Below are 20,876 nucleotides of genomic sequence, written 5' to 3' on the forward strand. Positions count from 1 at the left end.
TCATTTTTAATTTTATTTTAAAGTGTAAATAAACAGCCATCAATAAGGCGAGGTGAGCTCCTGGCATGGAGCGAGGACATGTACAGTATATTGTTGCGCTTGGACGCAGCGGCGGCGGCGGCTGGATCGACTCACACACCCCGACGGAGCGGACTGGACTGAAAACATGGCTGCGGCCGAACGTGCAGCAGCGAATGTACGGAAGTGAGGTATGTGTAATTGTCGGGGGAGAAGAAAAAAAAAAAGAAGCTATTTTAACAAGTGTATCTCCGACTTCGGTGCGCGTGGCGCGGCGCCGCGAACGGGGCGAAACTCGGATTCACGATGCCGCCGGAAAGAAACGCCTGTCGACCGGGGCGCCGTGTTGGAGCAACACACGAACACATCGGGCAAAGTTATGCGCCGAACAATCGGCTAGCTTGGCTAGCTCATAGCGGCTAGCCGTAGCTGCTAACTGGTTAGCAACTGTCGTTAGGACTACTTGACATGCTAACACCGTGCTACCGTTGGAACTGCGAACCCGACGTTAGTGGTGAATTTACCCCCCCCCCCCCGTTTTTTTTTTTTGCATAATGTGTTGTCGGTGGGCTCCACGTCGGTGTCGGTGGTCGAGCTAACTAGCATGTAGCCGACGTTGGTACTTCTTGGGAAATCGCCCCGATTCTTTCCCTGCGCGGTGCTGCGGTTAACGGGGGGGAAATTAGCCGACGGTAACGTTAGCCAACTCGGCTAACTAGTCGTTCACAAGAAAAACAGAAACAATTAGATTGATAGTGTACTTCTTCTTCTGTCAGTGTCAATATGAGCGTGTAAAATAACTATTATCATTATTATTGTTATTATTATTATTGTTATTATTATTATTATGTTTTTTTCTATTTAGCTCAGCGAGCTAACGGGGAGAGAGAGTTTGCCGAGTGTTAGCTCGCACAACACACGGCAAGCTAGGTCGAGTAGCGTTCGCCTGGAAGTTGGTGCCATGCTAGCGGGTTAGCATGCTAGCGGGTTAGCATGCTGGCCAGGCGCCCGCGAACCACCTGTGTTGTTCTTGCCCCTCAAACGTGTGCGACCGTGAGCGTTTTCCAGCGGCGTGAACTTTTTAAAAGAGCCCGACCTGCCCGCGAACACCCGGCGTTGGCGGAACCGGGCGGCGGCGGCACCGTCGTTGTCCGCAACTGTCGGCGGTTTTAAATCTCCCCTCGTGCCACTGCCAACTTTCTCGGAGCTGCAGCTGTTTCTAGCAGCGGGATGTTTGGGGTCTGAGCGATTTCCCCCCTCGGCGTGTGTGCACCAGCAGCACTTCGTGGATCGTGTTGTTGCCACTGGGCCTCGTGGAAGTGCGGCACGCACGGGTCAGCGGGCAGAGAGAGGGAACCAGAACAGACCCACACGACGGTAAAACAACCCAGCGCCTCGCTTGTTTATCTTCTAGCTAATGTCGGACTCCTCAAAAGAGAAAAGAAAGGCGCAGGTAGCCTAGCTGCTTTGCTAGCATGTACACTTTGTGTTTGTTTATCTCTGGTTTGCAGCCTTGGATTGTCAATGAAACCAAGTGCAGATGAACCGTAGAGCGCCGTTTGTTGTAATGCAAGCGGGCACGTGTTTGACACAACTTCAAGTCCCATAAGAAGAAGAAGAAGAAGAAGAAGAAGAACAGGAAGTGGCTTTGATTTGAGAGTGAAGTCCACACGTGTGTTGTGTGCAGTGAGCAGCACCGACTGAAAACGTCTCCTGGCTTCGGTGGTTTCAACAATGCGGGGGTTGGAACTTGCAGCATGCATGTGTGCAGAAGTGGCTCTTCTCCTGCAGCTCTCTCGGGATCATCTCTGGCCACACGCTGCAGTGTACTGAGTTCAAGCACCACTACTGCAACACAGAAAAAAACCCCAGACCTGTTGTGCCAAGATGTTCCTCCGAGAAAGGAAGCGATGCATTTTATTCAATGGAAGTGTCCACCGTCTATTTACCCTTAAAAAAATGACATTATGCTTCGTTGTCTCCATACCACAGAAGTGTCCGCTGTCATTTACCCGCCAACAGTAGAGAAAGGGAAACAAACAGATTGGTGGTCGGTGGTTCGAAAGCCGTGGTTCACAGCCTTTGTGGATATGTTATAACCCCATAAAACAAAGCCCTGTTGAGTTAGCGACCCCTCATCGGGCTGCGTGACCTCAGTGTTGACACGAGTTACACTTCAGTTCAACCGAAGAGTCATTCATCTGTACGGGGTTTACTTTAACGCTTGAAGCTTGTTTTTGGAGGCCCCGAAGAGATGAACGCGTCCAATCTTTCACAAGAAGAAGAAGAAAAAAGTCACAAAATGAAATTGTGTTATCCCCCGGTTTGGAAATATAAGCCTTAAATCTATTTTCACGTTCATAGTGTGTATACTTAGGGGGAAGTCTGTCATACAGTGCTGTGCAATAGTGCTGTGCAATAGTTTTAGCCGCTTAAAGTAATCTGAGGATGCTCTCCAAAACAGACATGACTATTTTTTCCCCCCAATCAATTAAGGTCACACAAAGTGCAGTGAACGGACAAAACTACAATCAATATTTGGTGTCAGCACCCTTTACCTTTTAAAACAGCTCTCCGTACATCCGTGCTCAGATTGGTTTTCCAGGTACTTGGCCGGCAGGTTGTTCCAGGCATCTTGGATAAGTTGCCACAGTTGTTCTGTTGACTTAGGCTGTCTGTAATGTCTTCTGTCTCTTTTTGTGTAATCCCAGACTGACTCTGTGATGTTGATCAGGCCTCTCTGGGGGCCAGACCATCTGTTGCAGGACTCCTTGTTCCTCATCGTCGCTGGTGATAGTTCTTCACGACTCTGGCTCTATGTCCTATGTCTGGGCTCCTCGTTTTGCTGCAGAATAGATTTGGGAACGATCAAATCAGACTTCCTTGATGTTTTGTTTTTTTAACATTTAGATGAAATCAGTGGGATCAAATCCAGGTGGGGATCTTTGTACAGTTGTGTATAACTTTTTCTTTAAGTTTCCATTATTGGAGGAGCAGGAATGAAGGAAATGACAATTAAAGGAGTGAGGATGAGGCAGGGAAAACCACCAAGCATGTTCATTCCAACAAATATAGTATATTATTTTTATGTATAAAGGCTGTGTATGCACTATACACGTAGCCAAATAATGCAATACTATTATGATAGTGATACAGCATATAATATAATGTAAAGCACAATAACAACACAGTAGTAATATCAGTGGAATATGTTGAATGTATGCAAAATAATCCCATAAGGTTTTTAGATGTGCCACTGCTTCACTTAGCAAAAAGCAAAGACTTTTCCCTCTTGAGCTGACCAGTCATTTAGTGTCTTCATGGTCATTTTAATGCGTCTTTGTTCATGCACCAGTATTAAGATTATCATTACGAGGGGGAGATGAGGCGGAGATAGGGATAAAAAAAAAGGTGCTAAGTGTGTGTGTAATTACCTGTGTGGACACAGATTAGCAGCTGAGAGTTGATGTATTCGTGCCTGTTTTCACTGTGATTTTAACAGCGTGTGAAGTCCGACCAGCATATCTCATGATTGTTCATACCTGTTGTGGGTGGAAATCTCCTCCCTGACGCTAATGCGCGATGGCAAAGTATCCAAACACCTCAAGTGCCTAAATCTTTTGCACAGTTCTGTAGAGGCCTCATCGTCACCAGCCAACTCCGCGACCAAGGAGGTTTCTGTTAATGATAAGCACCACACAAAGACAAGTTCTTCCTTGTCACAGTGGACTGGATGCTGTTTTTTGGAAAAGCTCCTTTTTTGGCGAGAAAAATGGAAAGGAAGATACAAAGCTGCCACCAGTTCAATGTGGATGTAGTCTCAGATTGGATAGTCACGTTGGACATGTAATCACAGCTTGCCCTTTATCGTTTCATGGATACAAAACATATTATATTTCCAGCAGGCATCTGAATGCAACATTAGACTTTCATTTGTGAGTTTATTAGTTGAGACCTTGCCAGCTGTGCGAATAACACGTTCATCATTGGTACGAGAAAACGTGAGCAAATTTTTTCATATAGCTCCTGCTGCTGCTGAGGTGTAACCCTGACCGAGAAGTGATTAGTTAACTAGTTTGTTTTTTTTTGGGAGCAGGTCACGTGAACCAGCTTAATTATTTTTGTCATGTTGAGTCTAAGGTTGAATGCTCCGTCTGAATAACCTCTCCCCTGCTCGCCCCATTGCTCTCCTTTCTCTCTCTTATGATATGCATGGACAAATCACATTAGCCTCCTCAGCTTGAGTCTTTAGCCGAGTGTGAGAAATATGTGCATATGTGGTTAGTGCTTGTTCCAGATGACAATTCTCTTATCTCCCCTGAAGGAATATTATCAAATTGTATTTGTGGCCAAGTGTTGATGTTGCTGCGTTAGGACCGTTCAGGAGGGGGGGGGTCGTCCCAGGGAGGGCAACAATGAGCTTCTAAAGTCAGTGTTGACAGAAGGTCACTGCCACAGATTGATGTACAAGAAATTAATGTAAAAGAACACCGGGGCCACGATGCTAATTGAAGCAAGTCATGTCTCTCCTCTACGCTGGAAGACGACGAGTCGACGACTATGTCTCATCACCGCCCAGTGAGATCATTTCCCCCCCGAATGTCACTTTGATATCACCTTTACTACATCACGCTTTTATTGTCTGCTGTTGTTTGAGTTATTAGCGGCAGCCGTGGTCTAGAGAGTGGCAAGATTCCTCTCTCTCTCTCTCTCTCTCTCTCTCTCTCTCTCTCTCTCTCTCTCTCTCTCTCTCTCTCTCTCTCTCTCTCTCTCTCTCTCTCTCTCTCTCTCTCTCTCTCTCTCTCTCTCTCTCTCTCTCTCTCTCTCTCTCTCTCTCTCTCTCTCTCTCTCTCTCTCTCTCTCTCTCTCTCTCTCTCTCTCTCTCTCTCTCTCTCTCTCTCTCTCTCTCTCTCTCTCTCTCTCTCTGTGTGTGTGTGTGTGTGTGTGTGTGTGTGTGTGTGTGTGTGTGTGTGTGTGTGTGTGTGTGTGTGTGTGTGTGTGTGTGTGTGTGGGGTTTATATTCATAGACTCGCCCACAAAATTTTTTTTTTTTTTCAAGATTAAGCTTTTGCAATAAACTGGATTGTTGTTTGTAATAAGAAAGCTGCTTTGCGTCTTGCATGACTGGCAGCGATGGTGTCTATTGATCAGCAGTGTGACAAGTCTCTAATTCACAATTAGGGCTGCAACTAACGATTATCTTCATTATCGATTAATCTTGTCAATTATTTTCCCGATTGTGTAGTTGAGCAGTTGTTTGGTCCATAAAATGTCAGAAAATTGTTGATTGTGTTTCCCAAACCGCAAGATGCTGATTGGTTTTGTCCTCCTTACACAGAGATATTTATTTTACTGTCATATAGGTGCAAAGAAACCAGGAAATGTTTCACATTTAAGAAGCCGAAACCAGAATTTTTGACTTTTTTTCTCATTAAAAAACTATCAAAATAGTTTAGCAATTAATTTAGTAGTCATTTACTAATCGATGAACTGTTGCATCTCTAGACGGGGGAAATCACGCAGTCATAGTAGGACCAAAATAGTCACACGATGACACGTAGTCGGAGAACAATAAAGTTTGTGTAAAGTAATGAAAATATACAGCGTGCCCTAACTTAAAATAGAATAAACGTCTTGTGATGTTCACATTATACTGTTATTGTGAAATGAAAAATGAGTTTTGAGATGAACAGGCTGCACCTGCAGCAGTGGCAGCAGGTTGGGGTGTCGTGGGGCTGTTGTGCTGTTTAGCGACACAAGATTGTGGATGTTATTCAATCGATTACCTTTATTCTCTGTAATGAATCAAAACCCTGAGAGAAACCAGAATGAGTTTGCTGTAAATATGTATTTTTTGCGCACGTGTTGACGAGTAAAACCTGCATTGTTAGTCAAGTTACATTTTCCTCAATTACAGCCTTAATTTGAGTAAGACAACATGCCGACGTGATTTAGATGACATTTAAATTACTTTTATAGGCTTTTATCAGGGAAATTGATTATTTCTTGGAGCCACGATTTGCTTGTGACTGGTTGTGTTTTGATTCGGTGCCAGGATGATTTCTTGTAATGTACCTCGGCGACACGCCGAGTCTCGGGAGGCTTTGTTGTACCTGGAAACGTTTCAGGAAGTCGATTGTCACGTCCTAAGCCTCTGTGGTTGTCTGCGCTTAAAGCCTGTACGCCTTGTGTAGGATTTCATTTAATTACATCTTTTTATATGTTCTAGTAAATTGTGGAAGGATTGCATCGTGCTGGTCCTCTGGCACACCTGTTATGACGAGATAAACCATCTACAGTGTGTGATGACACATGTACAGCCGCAGCGTTATCTCCGCTGAACTGGAAGTACGAATCACAGCGTTGATCCTCCGTCAAAAACCAAGTCGAGCAGTAAAACGTATTTATTCTACGTGTGACAGAGTAAGCAGTGATCTCTGCAGGGAGGAACACAAGAATACATACACTGACTGTGTGATGACTTTCTTCGTTCCATTCTTTTTTCTGTTTTGAGGTATATCACCCTTTGTGGAATTCACCAGCTCGCCTGCTTTGGGGCTTTTCTGTCCATTTCAATTCTCACTGCGCTGCACACACACCTTTGTCTCTTTGAGTTAACCAAGCACACACAGATGAGCCTCCGAGCTCTGACATTTATGAAGTGTCAAAGGAGACGGAGGGAGTCATTGGTCTTTTGGCAAAGTCGCGAGATTAGGTGTTAATATTTCCTGTGTTGATGTCCGATCTTTAAAAAAAAAAAAAGTACTTTGTTCGGGGAGATTTGAGACGAGACGTCTGGTTTGTGGACAGAAGGCAATGGTTTGCTACAATGAGAAGAGGAATCAATACTCCTCCGGTGTGAGCTGCGAAATGACCCGAGCGGTAATTTAACAAAGGTGGTTTTGCGTCATGCTTTTGTTTGAAATAGCTCTGTTCATGCATGAACGTTTAGCTTGAACGTTTAGCAGCAACCTGAAGCTGCGTCCAGTCACTATAATGTCTTAATGAAGTGCGTGTTTTCTGTCTGTGTGTTTCCCAGGTGCCCACGTTCTGCTGCAGAGGAGAGAGCACCAGGATGAGGAGACTGTAGGCACCCGCCGTAGTATGGCCGCGTCCCGTTCCTCGCGTGTCACAAGGTCATCAGTGGGGCTCAATGGATTGGATGAGAACTTTTGTGGTCGAACCCTCAGGAACCGTAGCATCGCCCAGCCAGAGGAGACCTCGGTGTCTCCTCTGCCGAGGGCCCGCTCGCCCAAGAAGAAGCAGGACGCCAAGCAGCAGGAAACGAAGCACGAGTCGAAGGACGCCAGGCAGGACACGAAACAGGAGTCGAAACAGGAGTCGAAACAGGAGTCGAAACAGGAGTCGAAACAGGACGCGAAACAGGACGCCAGGCAGGACTCGAAGCAGGACAACAAGCAGGAGTCAAGACAAGATGTTAAGCAGGAGTCGAAGCAGGACGCTAAACACGATACAAAGCAGGACACCAAGCAGGACACTCGGCATGATGGCCAGCAACACGCCTCATTGCAGGGAAAGGAAACTGACTCAAACGCGTCCCCGGCCGAGGTGGAGCAATGGACCGGCTCCAGGAAGCGGGGGGTATCCTGTTTAGAAAAAGACATTACCCCTGAGAAGCCTGAGAACTGTGACAGAGGTAAAGGGGCGCGGGATGCCTCTCCTCAAATCAAAAGGGCCAAGCGGTGCTCCCGCTCCGGAGAGTCTCAGGGACACGAGGAGCATCCTGAGCCCCCGAAACCTGAAAGTCCAGCATCCCTCGCAGAGCCGAGCAAGGACAACAGTTGTGAAGAATTTCCCGGCCAAAACTCTGCGGACACGGCTCCCGCCTCACCTGTCCTCCGTAAAGAGGAAGGTGAGCTGACGGGGGCAAAGGCAGAGGACGGTCATGTCGAGTGTTACGGGGCCCCCCAGGCCCCGAATGCTCACAAAGCTTCTAATGGACTCGCAGAGAATAAGGCAGAGGAACCTGGAGCGCTCACCGAAGAGCCGAGTGCAAGTCCCACCTCTGTCGCCAACTGCCCGTCGCTGCTCAACGGAAGCCAGACGGGGGCTCCCTCCTCCCCCGACCCTGCTGTGCCTTGTAGAAACTCTGAGCCGGGGCAGATGGAGGTCTCTGGCTCAGGGGAATCGCCAGCCTCTCCTGCCCCGACACTCGAGGCCGTTCCAGAGGACCCTCTCCCCGAGTTGATGGTGGCCAAGGAGCAGGAGGTGGAGGAGGTGGAGGTCGACGTGGTGGGCGACACCTTGTGTCTGGCCTACGAGGAGCAGGTGACGTCGAGCGACACCAACGGCCGACCACTAACACCGGTGCAAGAACCTGCTGCCTCCACCTCCTCCACCACCACCACACCCAACACAAACACTTGTCCAATCAACAATGGCAACTCAGGAGAAACAACACCCCCACTTGCAACAACCCCCTCCCCCACAGAGCCAGGGTGCAACCCCTCACTATCCAGCATGGCCCCCTCTTTCACAGAGCTCTATGAACACAGATACACCCTACGGACTTCACCCAGGAGGGCTGCCACCGGTGGTAAAGCCACCTCCTCCTCCTCCAAGCCCAGCTCTCCTCCCAGAGACAATGGTCCCCTGAGGGAAGAGGGGGAGGTGGAGGTCGGGCTGGAGGAGTGCTACCCTGTGGTGGAGGACCCCCTTCCCTCGGACTCTGTCGGCCCCTCGAGTGAGGAGCTGGCGTCTGTGGATCCTGGCGACAGGGCAGGTGGCTCTGTGGATCACAGAGAGGCGGAGAGCAGCAAGGATCTTGCGCGGAGCCAGGCTGTGGAGGAGGAGGAGGAGGAAGAGGAGGAGGAGGAGCCAGACGTGTATTATTTCGAGTCGGACCACCTGGCTCTTAAACACAATAAAGAGTATGTGGCAGCTCCACAGGGATTTTTTTTTGGTTTCTCCTCCATCTTTTGTGGATGTGGCTCTCACACGTGTCGATCACTATATGCCGTGATCATTGTGTTATTTCTGGTCTCTGGTTTTGAATGAATCAGAGTTGCTCTTCAGTTAATGTGGATTTCTGTGCAAAGAGTATTTGATATTTTAGGAATTGCTGAATGGTGTTAATAGTATTATTCAGTTAACTCTTAGTTCAGTGTTTAATACGTATGACAGTCTGTCTTATTGTGTCTGAATCATCAGTGATTCTCTTTAAAACGAAGCAGTGTCTGTTGCTGCTTGCAGGCTGCATGTGTGAGTTTTACAAACCTCTGAGATAATCACTGGTTTTGAAGAGGTAGTAACATCGACGTAGCCGAACAATATTCTCTCCTTGTGTCAGTCTTCTGTCGACCCCTCGAATTTATGTTGCAACCAGAGCTGCAGCTGACAATTATTGTCATTATCGATTAATCTGTCATTTGTAGTCTCAGTTAATGTGCTAAAATGCTCGCTATTGTTCACGTATTTTTGATCGCTTGGTTTATTTATAACCTTAAATACAATGAGCTCTCTCTCATTCACGAAGAACAGATGCTGCAACCATAGAAAATGTGACAGTTTTACGTAAGAGATGACCGAAATGATTAATCAATCAGAAGAATTGATAACTAATTTACCAAATTCTTGTTCTACTTGCAACCCTGTGGGAAAATTCTGACACTGTCAGTGTTTATGAGTTTGAAGTAAATACGAGGGGGGAAACAAATATCATCAGACTTTTTTGTTGCTTTACCTCTGAAAACAAATTGAATGTGTATATGAGTGTGAATATCTGGGGTATTTCCACCACCAACACGCCGACTTCTTTTATTATCCCCCTTATTTTTGGAGTCTTTTCTCTCAGGTCATCATGGGAACATTGGCGAGCGTCTAACTAAAGCTCCTTTCTCATTGTTAACGTTTTTTTTTTTTTTTACATGTTCTTGTGTTTTAATTCCCACCTTCAGCCGTGGTTGCTGCCATTGTGCGAATTCGTCGCCAACTGTCACATTTTTCCTAAAGGCCTCGGGAGATTGGATGTTAAAATCACTGCTCTGATTGCCTCTATTCTCTTTCCTCCTCGGAAAAGTTGTTGTTAGAGAAAAGTGCTCGGCTCCGCCCCTGGCTCTGTTGTCAGATGTCACGCAGGACTGGATGTTTGTGTCAGCGGACGGTTCTCATGCCTCATGCAGGCTTTGCTTTTCTGCGCCGTTGGCAGGTCGGCCGATGTCTGATTTCATCTTCGGAGAGAACGCTGAGGTCCTCCTTTTGTCTTTGACACCAGTATAGGGTGAATGTTTCATATTTGCATAGCGGCTCGAGGATTGGATTCCACTGCGCTCGTGTTGCAAAGCAATTCAATCGAGTTTCTGTGACGTGTCATGCTTTTCGTTGTGCTGAGTGAGGAGATTTTTTTCGAAGCTCGGATCGATGCAGCAGAGAGTAATTTTGAGGCGAAGCGTGACTTGGCATTTTAGGGGTTGCTGCTGAATATGGAGAATTGACTCTGACTTGATTGATGATCTGTGCACAGAACACATTGTATTCGCACCTTTAATAATTTTGAGGATTCCGACCCTACCTATTGCGTGTAAATATAAAAAAAAAAGATATGTGCACGTGATCCTTAATTATCAGGCGTTAACATAGCGACATTTTTTTCCCTAGCCAGCATTTGGGTTCGACAGATGTTTGACAGGGAACCTCAGGCCCAGTAGGTGGCAATCAAACACCAGACATGTCCCTGGACACCTGTCGGGGGGAGTCCTGCGTGTTCCAACGTCCTCCTCATTTCCCCAAAACAGATGAATGCACAGATCATCTGTTCCATCTGAGGACGTCTGTGCTGTATGTCTTGGTGTCACTGCTGCAGAGACAGATTTACAGCTGCACCAGGTCAACTGCTCTTCACGTAGAGTAAAACATTGTCTGTAACCAATGTAGGGATTCGAGGTGTAAACACCGTCGACTCGTCTGAATGGGGTTTTTTTACTTGTAGGGTTTTCAAACCGCCGGCCGCAGTTGAATAAATTGTGTCCCGCGCATTGATTTTCATTCATGTCGCGTTAGGGGGAAGATTGATCCATTCTGCTCCGCTGAGCACCTGCATTAGGTTTTTTTAGCCGTGTAGGCCACGGCCACGTTTTGCTGTTGATTTCCTCCGGCTCTGCTCACAATACAAAGGCGCCTGAGTCAGTGCCACACTTAGTCATTGACAGCTCAGTTCGCAGTTCTGCCGATGCCCCGGGACGAGAGTGAGTGGAAAGGTCAGACTTTCCACCGCGCTGACGGCTCCTCGAGCGACTGCAAACCCAGAGTGTTAGTCATCATGATAAGGTTTGCTTTGTGAGCGATGTCCAGTTTACAGACCCGTGATACAGCGTGTTGTTTACCTGCTGCAACTCTTGATGGGGCTGTATGAGAAAAAGTTTCTGCAAAGGTGTGTGTTTGTTTACGATTTGTAAAAACATTACTGGCGAAGTAGTTGGAAAGGAGAAACTATTGACTGTTTAGGTTCTCGGGCCCCGCGCTTGAATTATGCATCGACTCGGATCTAAAAGTTTGATGCGCCGCAACATTCCGAGCGTCGCGTTAAATAATGTAAGCGAGTCCACTCCTACCACCCCCAACCCCCCTCCCCCCCGTCTAAACCCCTCTACCCTTCGTGTCAGTTACCAGAGGCTGCTGCAGACCATCGGCGTGCTCGAGGCCCAGCGCACGCAGGCCATCCTGGACCTGGAGACGTTGGCGCGTCACCAGCGAGAGGCGCTTGGCGATCCCATCAACTTTGTGGAGCAGCTGCAGAAACGGGTAAAAAAAATAAATATATATATATATATATATATATATATATATATATATATACACACACCCACCCAAAACAAAACATCTTGTGTCCTTGATACACTGCAAAACATAAAGCCTGACAAATGTCTTGTGTTTCAATGTGTACAACAAGAGCTCGTCCCAAGATACTGATATATTCTTGAACACTGACACGGGGTCAGGGGCACAAGTCTGCATCAACCTTTTTACTTTGAGATACACCTCTTGTTCTTGTTCTTGGCTATCGCCTCAGGAATACCTCACTTGTTGGAACATCGCTAGAATAAATATCAGGCAGCTTGTTAAAATCAGGTTTGCACACCGCTTTTCCTTTTCCACTGAATGACTCTCGCCTTTTTTCCCCTGCACGTGCAGATCCACTGTGCTGTAATGTGCACAGGTTCCTTTCTTGTGTGTTCGGAAAACCTCTTGGTATCTGCCGACTTATTCAAAGCAAAGACTGAAGTCGATTTACATTTTTACAAAGACGTCAAAACCTGAGTTTCCCAAACAAATCAGTATATCATAAATGATCAAAGTTTATTCTGCAGTGTCTTTAGGTCTCTTTTATGTTATTTCTGTAGTGAGAGTTATGAGTTCATCATGTTAATGGACCGTGTGGCCTCCACTCTTGTCTGATCCTCAGGCCAACTTGGGCTTGCCGTGTCCTCAGCGAGTCGTCCAGCTCCCGGATGTGGCATGGGAACAGTACACCTCAGGACTGGGCGACTTCGAGAGAGAGTTCTGTGACAAGAAGCGCAAAACCAGGCAGCTGCAGCTGATCTTTGACAAAGGCACATATGAATTTTCATTTTATATATATATGTGTGTGTGTCTGTGTCTGTGTCTGTGTGTGTGTGTGTGTGTCTGTCTGTCTGTCTGTCTGTCTGTCTGTCTGTCTGTCTGTCTGTCTGTGTGTGTGTGTGTGTGTGTGTGTGTGTGTGTGTTTTGGAGAGTGTACGACACGTCAAACGCCAAGATACTAATTCCTCCAATCTCCTCCCTGAAGGTTTGCCCGTTCGACCAAAAAGTCCGGTAGAGCCCAAGAAGGAGGGCGAGTCGTCCACCATGTACTCGTCTCTTCCTACGAGTGATGCCCCAGACAACGGAAGACAAACACAGGTATAACTCTGCCTCCTTAATGAGACAATCTGTACGCACGCACGCACGCACGCCGTCATCACGGTGATGATTGTCTCCCAATATATTATAAGTCTGAGCACAGAAGATGGTATCTATGGGAACGTTAGTTGATCGCCTCTCCCACCCCATCGTTGTCTTATTCTTGGCTCTGTTGTGTGTTTCCACATTGTATGGGCAGTACGGTTTAACTTTTCATCGATCCTCGTGATTAGACCACGCCGACCGTTCGCACAGTGCAAACAACTCCCTGATTGTTTCCCCTCTCAGTTTAAATTGCCAAAGCGACATTTGCATTCTCCCGCACTATCACCGTCTGAATCCTTACTAGATTTTTTTCGTTGTCAGTCAAGAGTCGCTTGTTTTTACTGCATCTTCCCGATGACACGTCGACTCTCATCTGACAGCCTGGCTATATCTCTCATCACGACGACGGATTCACTGCGCTGTGCATTTCAAATGCACCGACCTCTTCAAATAGTAACATTTTCCCATTATTTCAGAGTGAGCCTTTAACACTGCTGTCACTCATGTTCTTCTTGACAGATGATCAGGGGGAGGATTTGTCACCCAAACAAGTCTGACACATTTAACCAGCTGTGGACTGTGGAGGAACAGGTAGGCAGCATGTGAGACGTTGCGCTGTGTTTCATCAGGTTGACGCCATTTCACCAGGGAATGGTTCGGTGCTTCTACAAATTAAGTTTAGCCCTGGCTGAAATAAATGCAGACATCTGGATATAAATGTATAATGTAGATAGTCTTTAAATATGGTTAAAAACATTGATAGGGTTAAAAATGTAACTGAAAAGGTCTAATAATATATAAAACTATTAGTCTTAATCGTTACACTTCATAAGTCAAAGGTTGGACTTCATGCAAAGAAAAACTGATTCGATGATTCAATACAAAAATACAAAATGGAATGAATAAAAGGTGAACTTGTGGTAACTCTAGTAAATTAATAATTTTAGGTTTTTTGAAGATATGGATTTCTCACATTGGCCTTATGAAAATTTTTTACACATTTAATACTATTGCAGCCTAGTGGAATATTATCTTTTTAATGCAGTGAGGAAGTTTGTCTTTTGTTTACACTTGATCTCGTTTGTATTTTCTAGAAAAAACTGGAGCAGCTTCTCGTCAAGTTCCCGCCGGAGGAAGTGGAGTCCAGGAGGTGGCAGAAGATCGCCGATGAGCTCGGCAATCGAACAGCCAAACAGGTGACGAGACAGAGTCGGGATTAACAAGAAGAAAACAACGTGTGCTTGTGTGATCCCTACTTAATACTCGCCAAGTTCAGAATATTTGCTTCAGTTACTTATTGATAAATGATTAGAAACGCAGCATTGCATTTCTGGCTTTGCTAATCGTTTGCTGCCCGTCGTCTCTGAACCAGTTTACTTGTTTTTATATTATCCTGTCATGACACTGAACAATCTGTGTGAGTGCTAAAAGGCAAAGACCCTCTTGTATGGTAACTGTGACCTTGGTTACTTCAAGCAGCCACTCCTCCGCTGGAGATTGTTAACGCAGCCACTTTCCTGTTGAAACATTCCAGGTTGCCAGCAGGGTTCAGAAGTACTTCATCAAACTGACCAAAGCTGGTATCCCTGTGCCTGGAAGAACCCCCAACCTGTGCATGTACACTAAAAAGGTAACTCTCAACTCATTTACTAAAGAAGTGACTAACTCCAACAAAACGTTGTCTTAGTGGATATAAGTTGTATTTAATTATATCGACTTTCAACCGAGTGGTGTTGCAATACTGGATATTTGAAAAAAATCATCAAAAAACATACTGTTTTTTTTTTTTTTTACATAAACACATTTATTAAAATTTGGTTATTAAGGAATTTAGCCAATTATGAGCACTAAACCAAAAATGTTTGAATCATAGACTTGTCAGCGCTCTCTGGTGGACAAACTGTCATCACTTCGTAGCCGACATATGCTCATCACACCATGATGGATGGTGTGATGAGATGGAAACAGATAATGATATCGACCAGGCCTTGTGTTTATTAGGCTCCAATACTATGTTATCAGTTCGCAAAATTATGATCCCTGGCAAATTGTGAATTTTCAACAGCTATTTCAACAAAATCTGTCGTTTTAATTTTAGTTGTCAGTGTTCTTTTTGTTCATGTGAACAATTTTGTTGTATTTAACTGTAGAATGCAGGTATTTTCATGCATTCGCCACATCCCAATATCGGAATACTGTTTCATATCATGATACTGATTACACCTATTCTGCCCCAGCCCTATTACCGTACATGTAAACTCCGGGCATGTATTTAAAACAACTGCCTGTTTTTTCTCTCTTCTCCAGGCCTCGAATAAGCGACAGCACCATCTTAACAAGCACCTGTACCGGCCGTCCACCTTCCTCACCTCCTACGAGCCTCCGGTCTACATGGACGAAGACGACGAGCGTTCTGCGTATTACGGCAGCGTGCAGGACCCCTCCGCTGACGACTCGGTGAGTACTCCGTCACATCCGAGTGGCAGCCCACCGTGACTTCACCTGTTTTGAAGCCTTGAATTTTGCATTTCGACGAGCGCCATGTTCGCTTTTTTTGAAACCGGATGTAGAATTGGGGGCCGGGTCTGACTGAGAGCCCACCAACACCGGTAAACTGATTGGACGGACCAGCTGTCAATCACTCTGTATCCATGCTACTGTGCTTTATTGTCTATTTTCTCTATATGAGACCATGATTTGCAAAATGAACATCATACTGAAACTTGAAACTAGAGATTGAAACCATAAACTCCTCAGGAAAATGTTTACTGACTTTATAAATCAAGTGAGAGTCATTTTCCTCATAAAATCCTATAGAAACAGACTTTCTCTTTGCAACCCTTTGCTGGTGATTCCAGACAAAACAGGCCTCAGGCACTTCTGCATTGCCTTCATTTCTCGGACCCGGTGACTAGGTCCATTTTTATAAACAGTCTGTGGCCACATCACCAAACATCAAAGTTTTTCTCTTTATTTATACCTTATAAGATTATATAATAATCTTGTTATCATGTTATTTATCTCATTCCCACGACCCTTTTATGTCGTCACAGTCAACGCTCACAGTCTCATGCCTCTTCTCCTGATATAAAGAGTGACCTGTAAGGTAAAGCCTGCATGTCATGTTCCTGTGGGAGTTTGTTTTAAACCCGACTATTTCGTTTAAATTCAGTTCAGACAAGGCGATATTCCCTCTGCCATGTCACTTTCGTCTGCTGTCATATGACTTAACTCCGCTTTAACACCTCTCGGATGCAATGAAGCATTCGGCCCCCTTGATAATTCTCGTCTGAACTGTCTTCGCTCCTATCCGGTCCCCGTTTGCCGTCGGAGAGAGAAAAAAAGTAAATCTAAATCAGAGCAGGGAATCTTGGCCAGCTCTTGTTCCTCTTTTTCCATTTGAACTGCGCAACTTGTGAAGTTTGCCCATTAACCGGCCGCCTGGCGCTTTGTTTCTCACCCTTTTGAAGGCAGTAACCTTTAAGGAAAACCAGGTTGCTGTGTCCTGCTGAGGAACACAGGCCCCCGGCGCCACCAGCGCATTTACAAAAAACCCTTTTGACACCACCGTCGCAAAGACGTTGCCAGCCTGGGCCGCAGCAATTTCTCACTTCACCAGCTTGTCCTTTACTTAGACCGTGTTTTTGCAGGTCGCACTGAAAAGTCTGCTGACGGCAAGCGTGTCAGCAGCTTAGCAGGACGTTCACAGAGCCATTTCTTATCTGGCCCTGGGAGTGCTGGTTACAGTTTTGTTGGATATAAAATGTTGCTGAAAGTTTTTTCAGGTGGAGGATCTTATAGGCCGCAGACACTCTGCGTCTTTGTGAAGGACGCCGATGTTCCCGCTCGTGTGCTTTCAGCAGAAAGACAATCTCTCACTACAGAGACACACGACATTGCTGCTCAGAAGGAAAATCTATTCTGATGCTCATGGATACGCTGTTCTCGTTCGACTAAAATTAGACGAATTACCTCACTTGGAGATGTTTTGTCTGCATCCTGATAAGTCATGTCCTCTTGTGTCTTTCTTTTGGTGTGTGTGTGTGTGTGTGTGTGTGTGTGTGTGTGTGTGTGTGTGTGTGTGTGTGTGTGTGTGTGTGTGTGTGTGTGTGTGTGTGTGTGTGTGTGTGTGTGTGTGTGTGTGTGTGTGTGTGTGTGTGTGTGTGTGTGTGTGTGTGTGTGTGTGCCCCAGGACGAGGAGAGTGTACCGGTGGAGTTGAGAAATTTGCCCGAGTACAAAGAGCTCTTGGAGTTGAAGCGATTGAAAAAGCAGAAGCTCCAGGAGATCCAGGAGGATAAGGTCGGGGTGCGGCACGTGGGCTTCAAGGTGAACACTTCTCAATGACGACATTAACGCCAGGCTTCCACATGTACAGTACTTCCTCAATGTAGGAGGAGTGATGATCACACCCTGAGTGAAAAAAGGACTAAGCTGCTCAACAGGGACCAAGACTGTTTTGTTCAGCGTGTTCACACAACAAAGAGAGAACAAAGCACATTTTTAAAAATTATTACGTGCCTATTCAAAATGATTTTTGATTGTGAATTAAAAAAAGACTCAGGGGCCGAATGACGGCTCGGAAATGATCTCTTTCCACATCTCGTCTGCATTATTCAGCTCTTTCAGTTTATTAGACCCGTTCCTGCATTGTGTTCTGAAGGGGGGTGTGTGTGTGTGTGTGTGTGTGTGTGTGTGTGTGTGTGTGTGTGTGTGTGTGTGTGTGTGTGTGTGTGTGTGTGTGTGTGTGTGTGTGTGTGTGTGTGTGTGTGTGTGTGTGTGTGTGTGTTTTGTGCAGTGCGACGTCTGTGGCATGGATCCGATCCAGGGCGTGCGGTGGCACTGTCAGGACTGTCCACAAGACAACTCGGTCGATTTCTGCTCCAACTGCTCCGACTGGTGAGATCACTCCACCTCTGTCAGGAACGACAGGAACTACATATCGTTTAATGTTCCTCTGTTCATATTTCTAGTCAAAAATGATCAGATGAGCAGCTGTCAAGACAATCGTAGGACTAGAGAAAGACATACTCAGATTCCTTCATTTATTAGCAGCATCATAATCCAGCATTTGCTCTGTGATAACTTTGTTAAAGTGGCGTTGATAGAAAAAAGATACGTAGCTATTGACTTTGAATTGCACAACCCAAAGTGGTAGTCTTAGTTAAGCTTAGCTGCTTTTTTGACGTGTATCACTTGATTTTTTTCTTCTCATTCTCTCTGCCATATACGACTAATGTTTCTCTCATCTTCCAGCTTGTTCAAGACCGAGACCCACAAGCCGAACCACCACCTGGAGCCGGTGTACCAGGCGCAGTCCTTCCTGGACAGGGACTACTGCCTGCCGCAGAGCACGGGCTACAACTACCTGGACCCCAACTACTTCCCAGCCAACAGATGACAGGGTCCCAGGCGCCGCTAGCCCCAGGCTCTCTCCACATATCCCACAGGCCACTCTGTGCATGGCTCCATCCTCCAAGTCCAAGACAACCGCTTAACCCGCCGCCAGGCAGGAAGGCCAGCAGGCAGGCAAACAGCCGGGGGGGGCCTCAGAGTGGGGGCTGTTGGTAAACTGGCCTCCCTAACTCGAGCACAGGGGCGGCCATGTTGGTTCCTTAGAATAAAGGGGCCTCGCTCCACCACCTCGGCCAGGTTAATCAACGGATCTGTGATTTGAAAAACGATACGCTATTTTTAAAAACAAACAAAAGGAGAGAGAGAAAAAAAACAAACCGAAGACACACCGACATTCCCGAGCTCTGTGACTCCAGGAGGGCTGTTCCCTCGTCCCATCATCGCTCCTCCAGATACCTCCCCCCGTGCTGCTTCGAAAAAACTGGAGAATCGACGGATCAGTCTGGTGAACGTCGACGCGCGTCGTAGCGGACCGCGAAGGCGTCGGCTGAGATTCACGCAAGATGGTTCATGTGTGTGTGTGTGTGTGTATGTGGTCTCCGTGTAATGCAAGAGTGAAAAAATGTTTTAGGTAGGCATCCGTAGAGTTGAGTATTTATGAGTTGTGGGAGCGAGGGGGGGGGGGCGGGGGGGTGGACGGACGGACGCTGAGGTCGGCCTGAAGGAAGTTCTGCCGCTCCTCCTGCAGACGGACCCGCAGGCGCTAACGGATCGCGCAACAGGTTCCCGACATGGAGCCGTCACTAACCGTCACTACCACTGTCACACAACGTTGCTCTCCACCCCCCCCCCACCCCCTCCCCTCCCAAACACACACACAGATACACACTTTCATCTCTTATTTCCTTTTTCTCTTTAATCTCCTCACTAAAACATTGTCTAACAAGGAAGCACTACAGCACGGAGAGCGAGCGTTTTTCAAGGCAGGCGAATGGGAACGTACGGAAAGATGTTTTTCTTTTTTCTTTTCTTTTCCACTCCCCCCCCCCCCCCTGATGTATGCCGTCGTCGGTTATGTTGAGTGTACAAGTATACGGTGAAGAGTAGCCAGTGCTAGTTGCTGTGTGCCATTTTTAAGGGGGAAAAAAAGAATTCAAACTTTTTTTTTTTCGCAGGGGGGGCACGCGAACTTCTCCCTTCTTGCGTGGCGCCATCGACCCACATTATCCCCACGTTATGGATCCAGTCATCATGCCTCTAGATCTTTAATTTTTGCGGTCCACTTCAAAAGGTCCATTGAAAAGATTGTATTTTTATTAATCTATTTAAAAAAACGAAAAGAAAAAAAGAATTGAGGTAGTGGTTGGTGCCTCCACAGTGGAACAACCCACACAATTTTATACACATAGATTTTGTTGTGCTTGAGTAGACACCATTTTGTATGGTTTTCGTCTCCTTTCCCTCCCCCCCTCCCCTGCTTCAGTATCTGTGTATAACAGTCTGTTCTTATGTAAAAAAAATTGCTAGAGGAGAACCGTGGAAATAAAAGTATGTGAAAATAGTGTTTCTACATATGTGGTTCCTGTATTATTATTATATGATTTGTTTTATTCCTCTTCAGATTCTCTCAAGTTTGATGTATGGTTGAGCCGTTCAGAGCTGCAGATATTTGTGAAGTTGATCAATAATTGACTCAATTAGTTAAGAAAAAAGAAATTCTCTGGTTCCAACATTTGATTATTTTCGGCATTTTCTATTATTTTAACCTCAATATCTTTGGGTTCAAGATTGTTGGTCCAACAAAACATTTTAATAAGTAACCTGGGATTTTTATATGGTTATTCTAAGTGTTTGCTGATATTCTGTTAATGAATAATCAGAAGTTACAGTCAAGAGTAATTCTGACTAATCCCCTTTTTCTTTTACCTTTTTATATTTGTAGGTATCCCAGTATTATTTTCCCTTGAGAATATCAATTGAAGATATTTAAAATAATCATTTAATACTACAGAATGAGGCTGCAACCAACAATTATTATTTTTATTATCAATTAATGCGTTGATTATTTTCTTGAACACTTGATTAGTTGTCAGGTCAGAAAAATGTAAGTTGACATTGTAAAAGAAAACTAAAGAAGAAATTTAGTGTTCTGCTTTCAAAGAACACAAATATTCTCTTCTATGACTCAAAACGATAAATCGATCATCAGACTAGTTGCAAAATATCGAAGTATTCTCACCTTACAACGATAGTAAACCGGCAAATCCTCACATTTAAGTTGCTGGAACCGTCAATTATTTAGCTCATTTGTTTCATAAGTGACTTATTAATAACCACACATTTTAAAGTATTTTTTTGGTTGCTCAACTAACTGGTAAATATTTCAGCCTCTCTCGTTCTAACCCAGACAAGTACCAGGTAAATCGATACCCTCCATTGAAAGTGCAGTGAAGCGAACAGGTTGTACATTGATTATGGAGATTGATCACATGGTAGTTTGTTTCACAGACATTTTAACAATAGCCAGAAAACAGACAGACTCGTGAGGAGTAATACAGACCTG

The 20,876-nt window shown here is 45.6% G+C and overlaps 1 protein-coding gene across 3 annotated transcripts; it reads left to right on the forward strand.

Annotated features, from left to right (window-relative positions):
* Positions 1–54: 54 nt before the first annotated feature.
* Positions 55–19,883, forward strand: zzz3 (zinc finger, ZZ-type containing 3). 3 transcript variants are annotated; one of them, XM_047332275.1, is made up of 13 exons: positions 55–209; positions 7,058–7,356; positions 7,405–8,909; positions 11,640–11,778; positions 12,440–12,587; positions 12,803–12,915; positions 13,480–13,551; positions 14,055–14,156; positions 14,495–14,590; positions 15,268–15,417; positions 17,153–17,287; positions 17,757–17,857; positions 18,215–19,883. In XM_047332275.1, the coding sequence occupies exons 2-13, from the start codon at positions 7,123–7,125 to the stop codon at positions 18,357–18,359; spliced, it is 2,940 nt and encodes a 979-aa protein (XP_047188231.1). In that variant the 5' UTR covers positions 55–209; positions 7,058–7,122; the 3' UTR covers positions 18,360–19,883. The 3 variants fall into 3 exon arrangements, with proteins under 3 accessions (XP_047188231.1, XP_035488883.2, XP_035488884.2); XM_035632990.2 differs by having other exon boundaries at positions 7,058–8,909; XM_035632991.2 differs by lacking the exon at positions 55–209 and adding an exon at positions 1,251–1,395 and having other exon boundaries at positions 7,058–8,909.
* The last annotated feature ends 993 nt before the right edge of the window (positions 19,884–20,876 follow it).

This window comes from Scophthalmus maximus, chromosome 5 (genome assembly GCF_022379125.1).
Source record: "Scophthalmus maximus strain ysfricsl-2021 chromosome 5, ASM2237912v1, whole genome shotgun sequence".
Taxonomy (NCBI): domain Eukaryota; kingdom Metazoa; phylum Chordata; class Actinopteri; order Pleuronectiformes; family Scophthalmidae; genus Scophthalmus; species Scophthalmus maximus.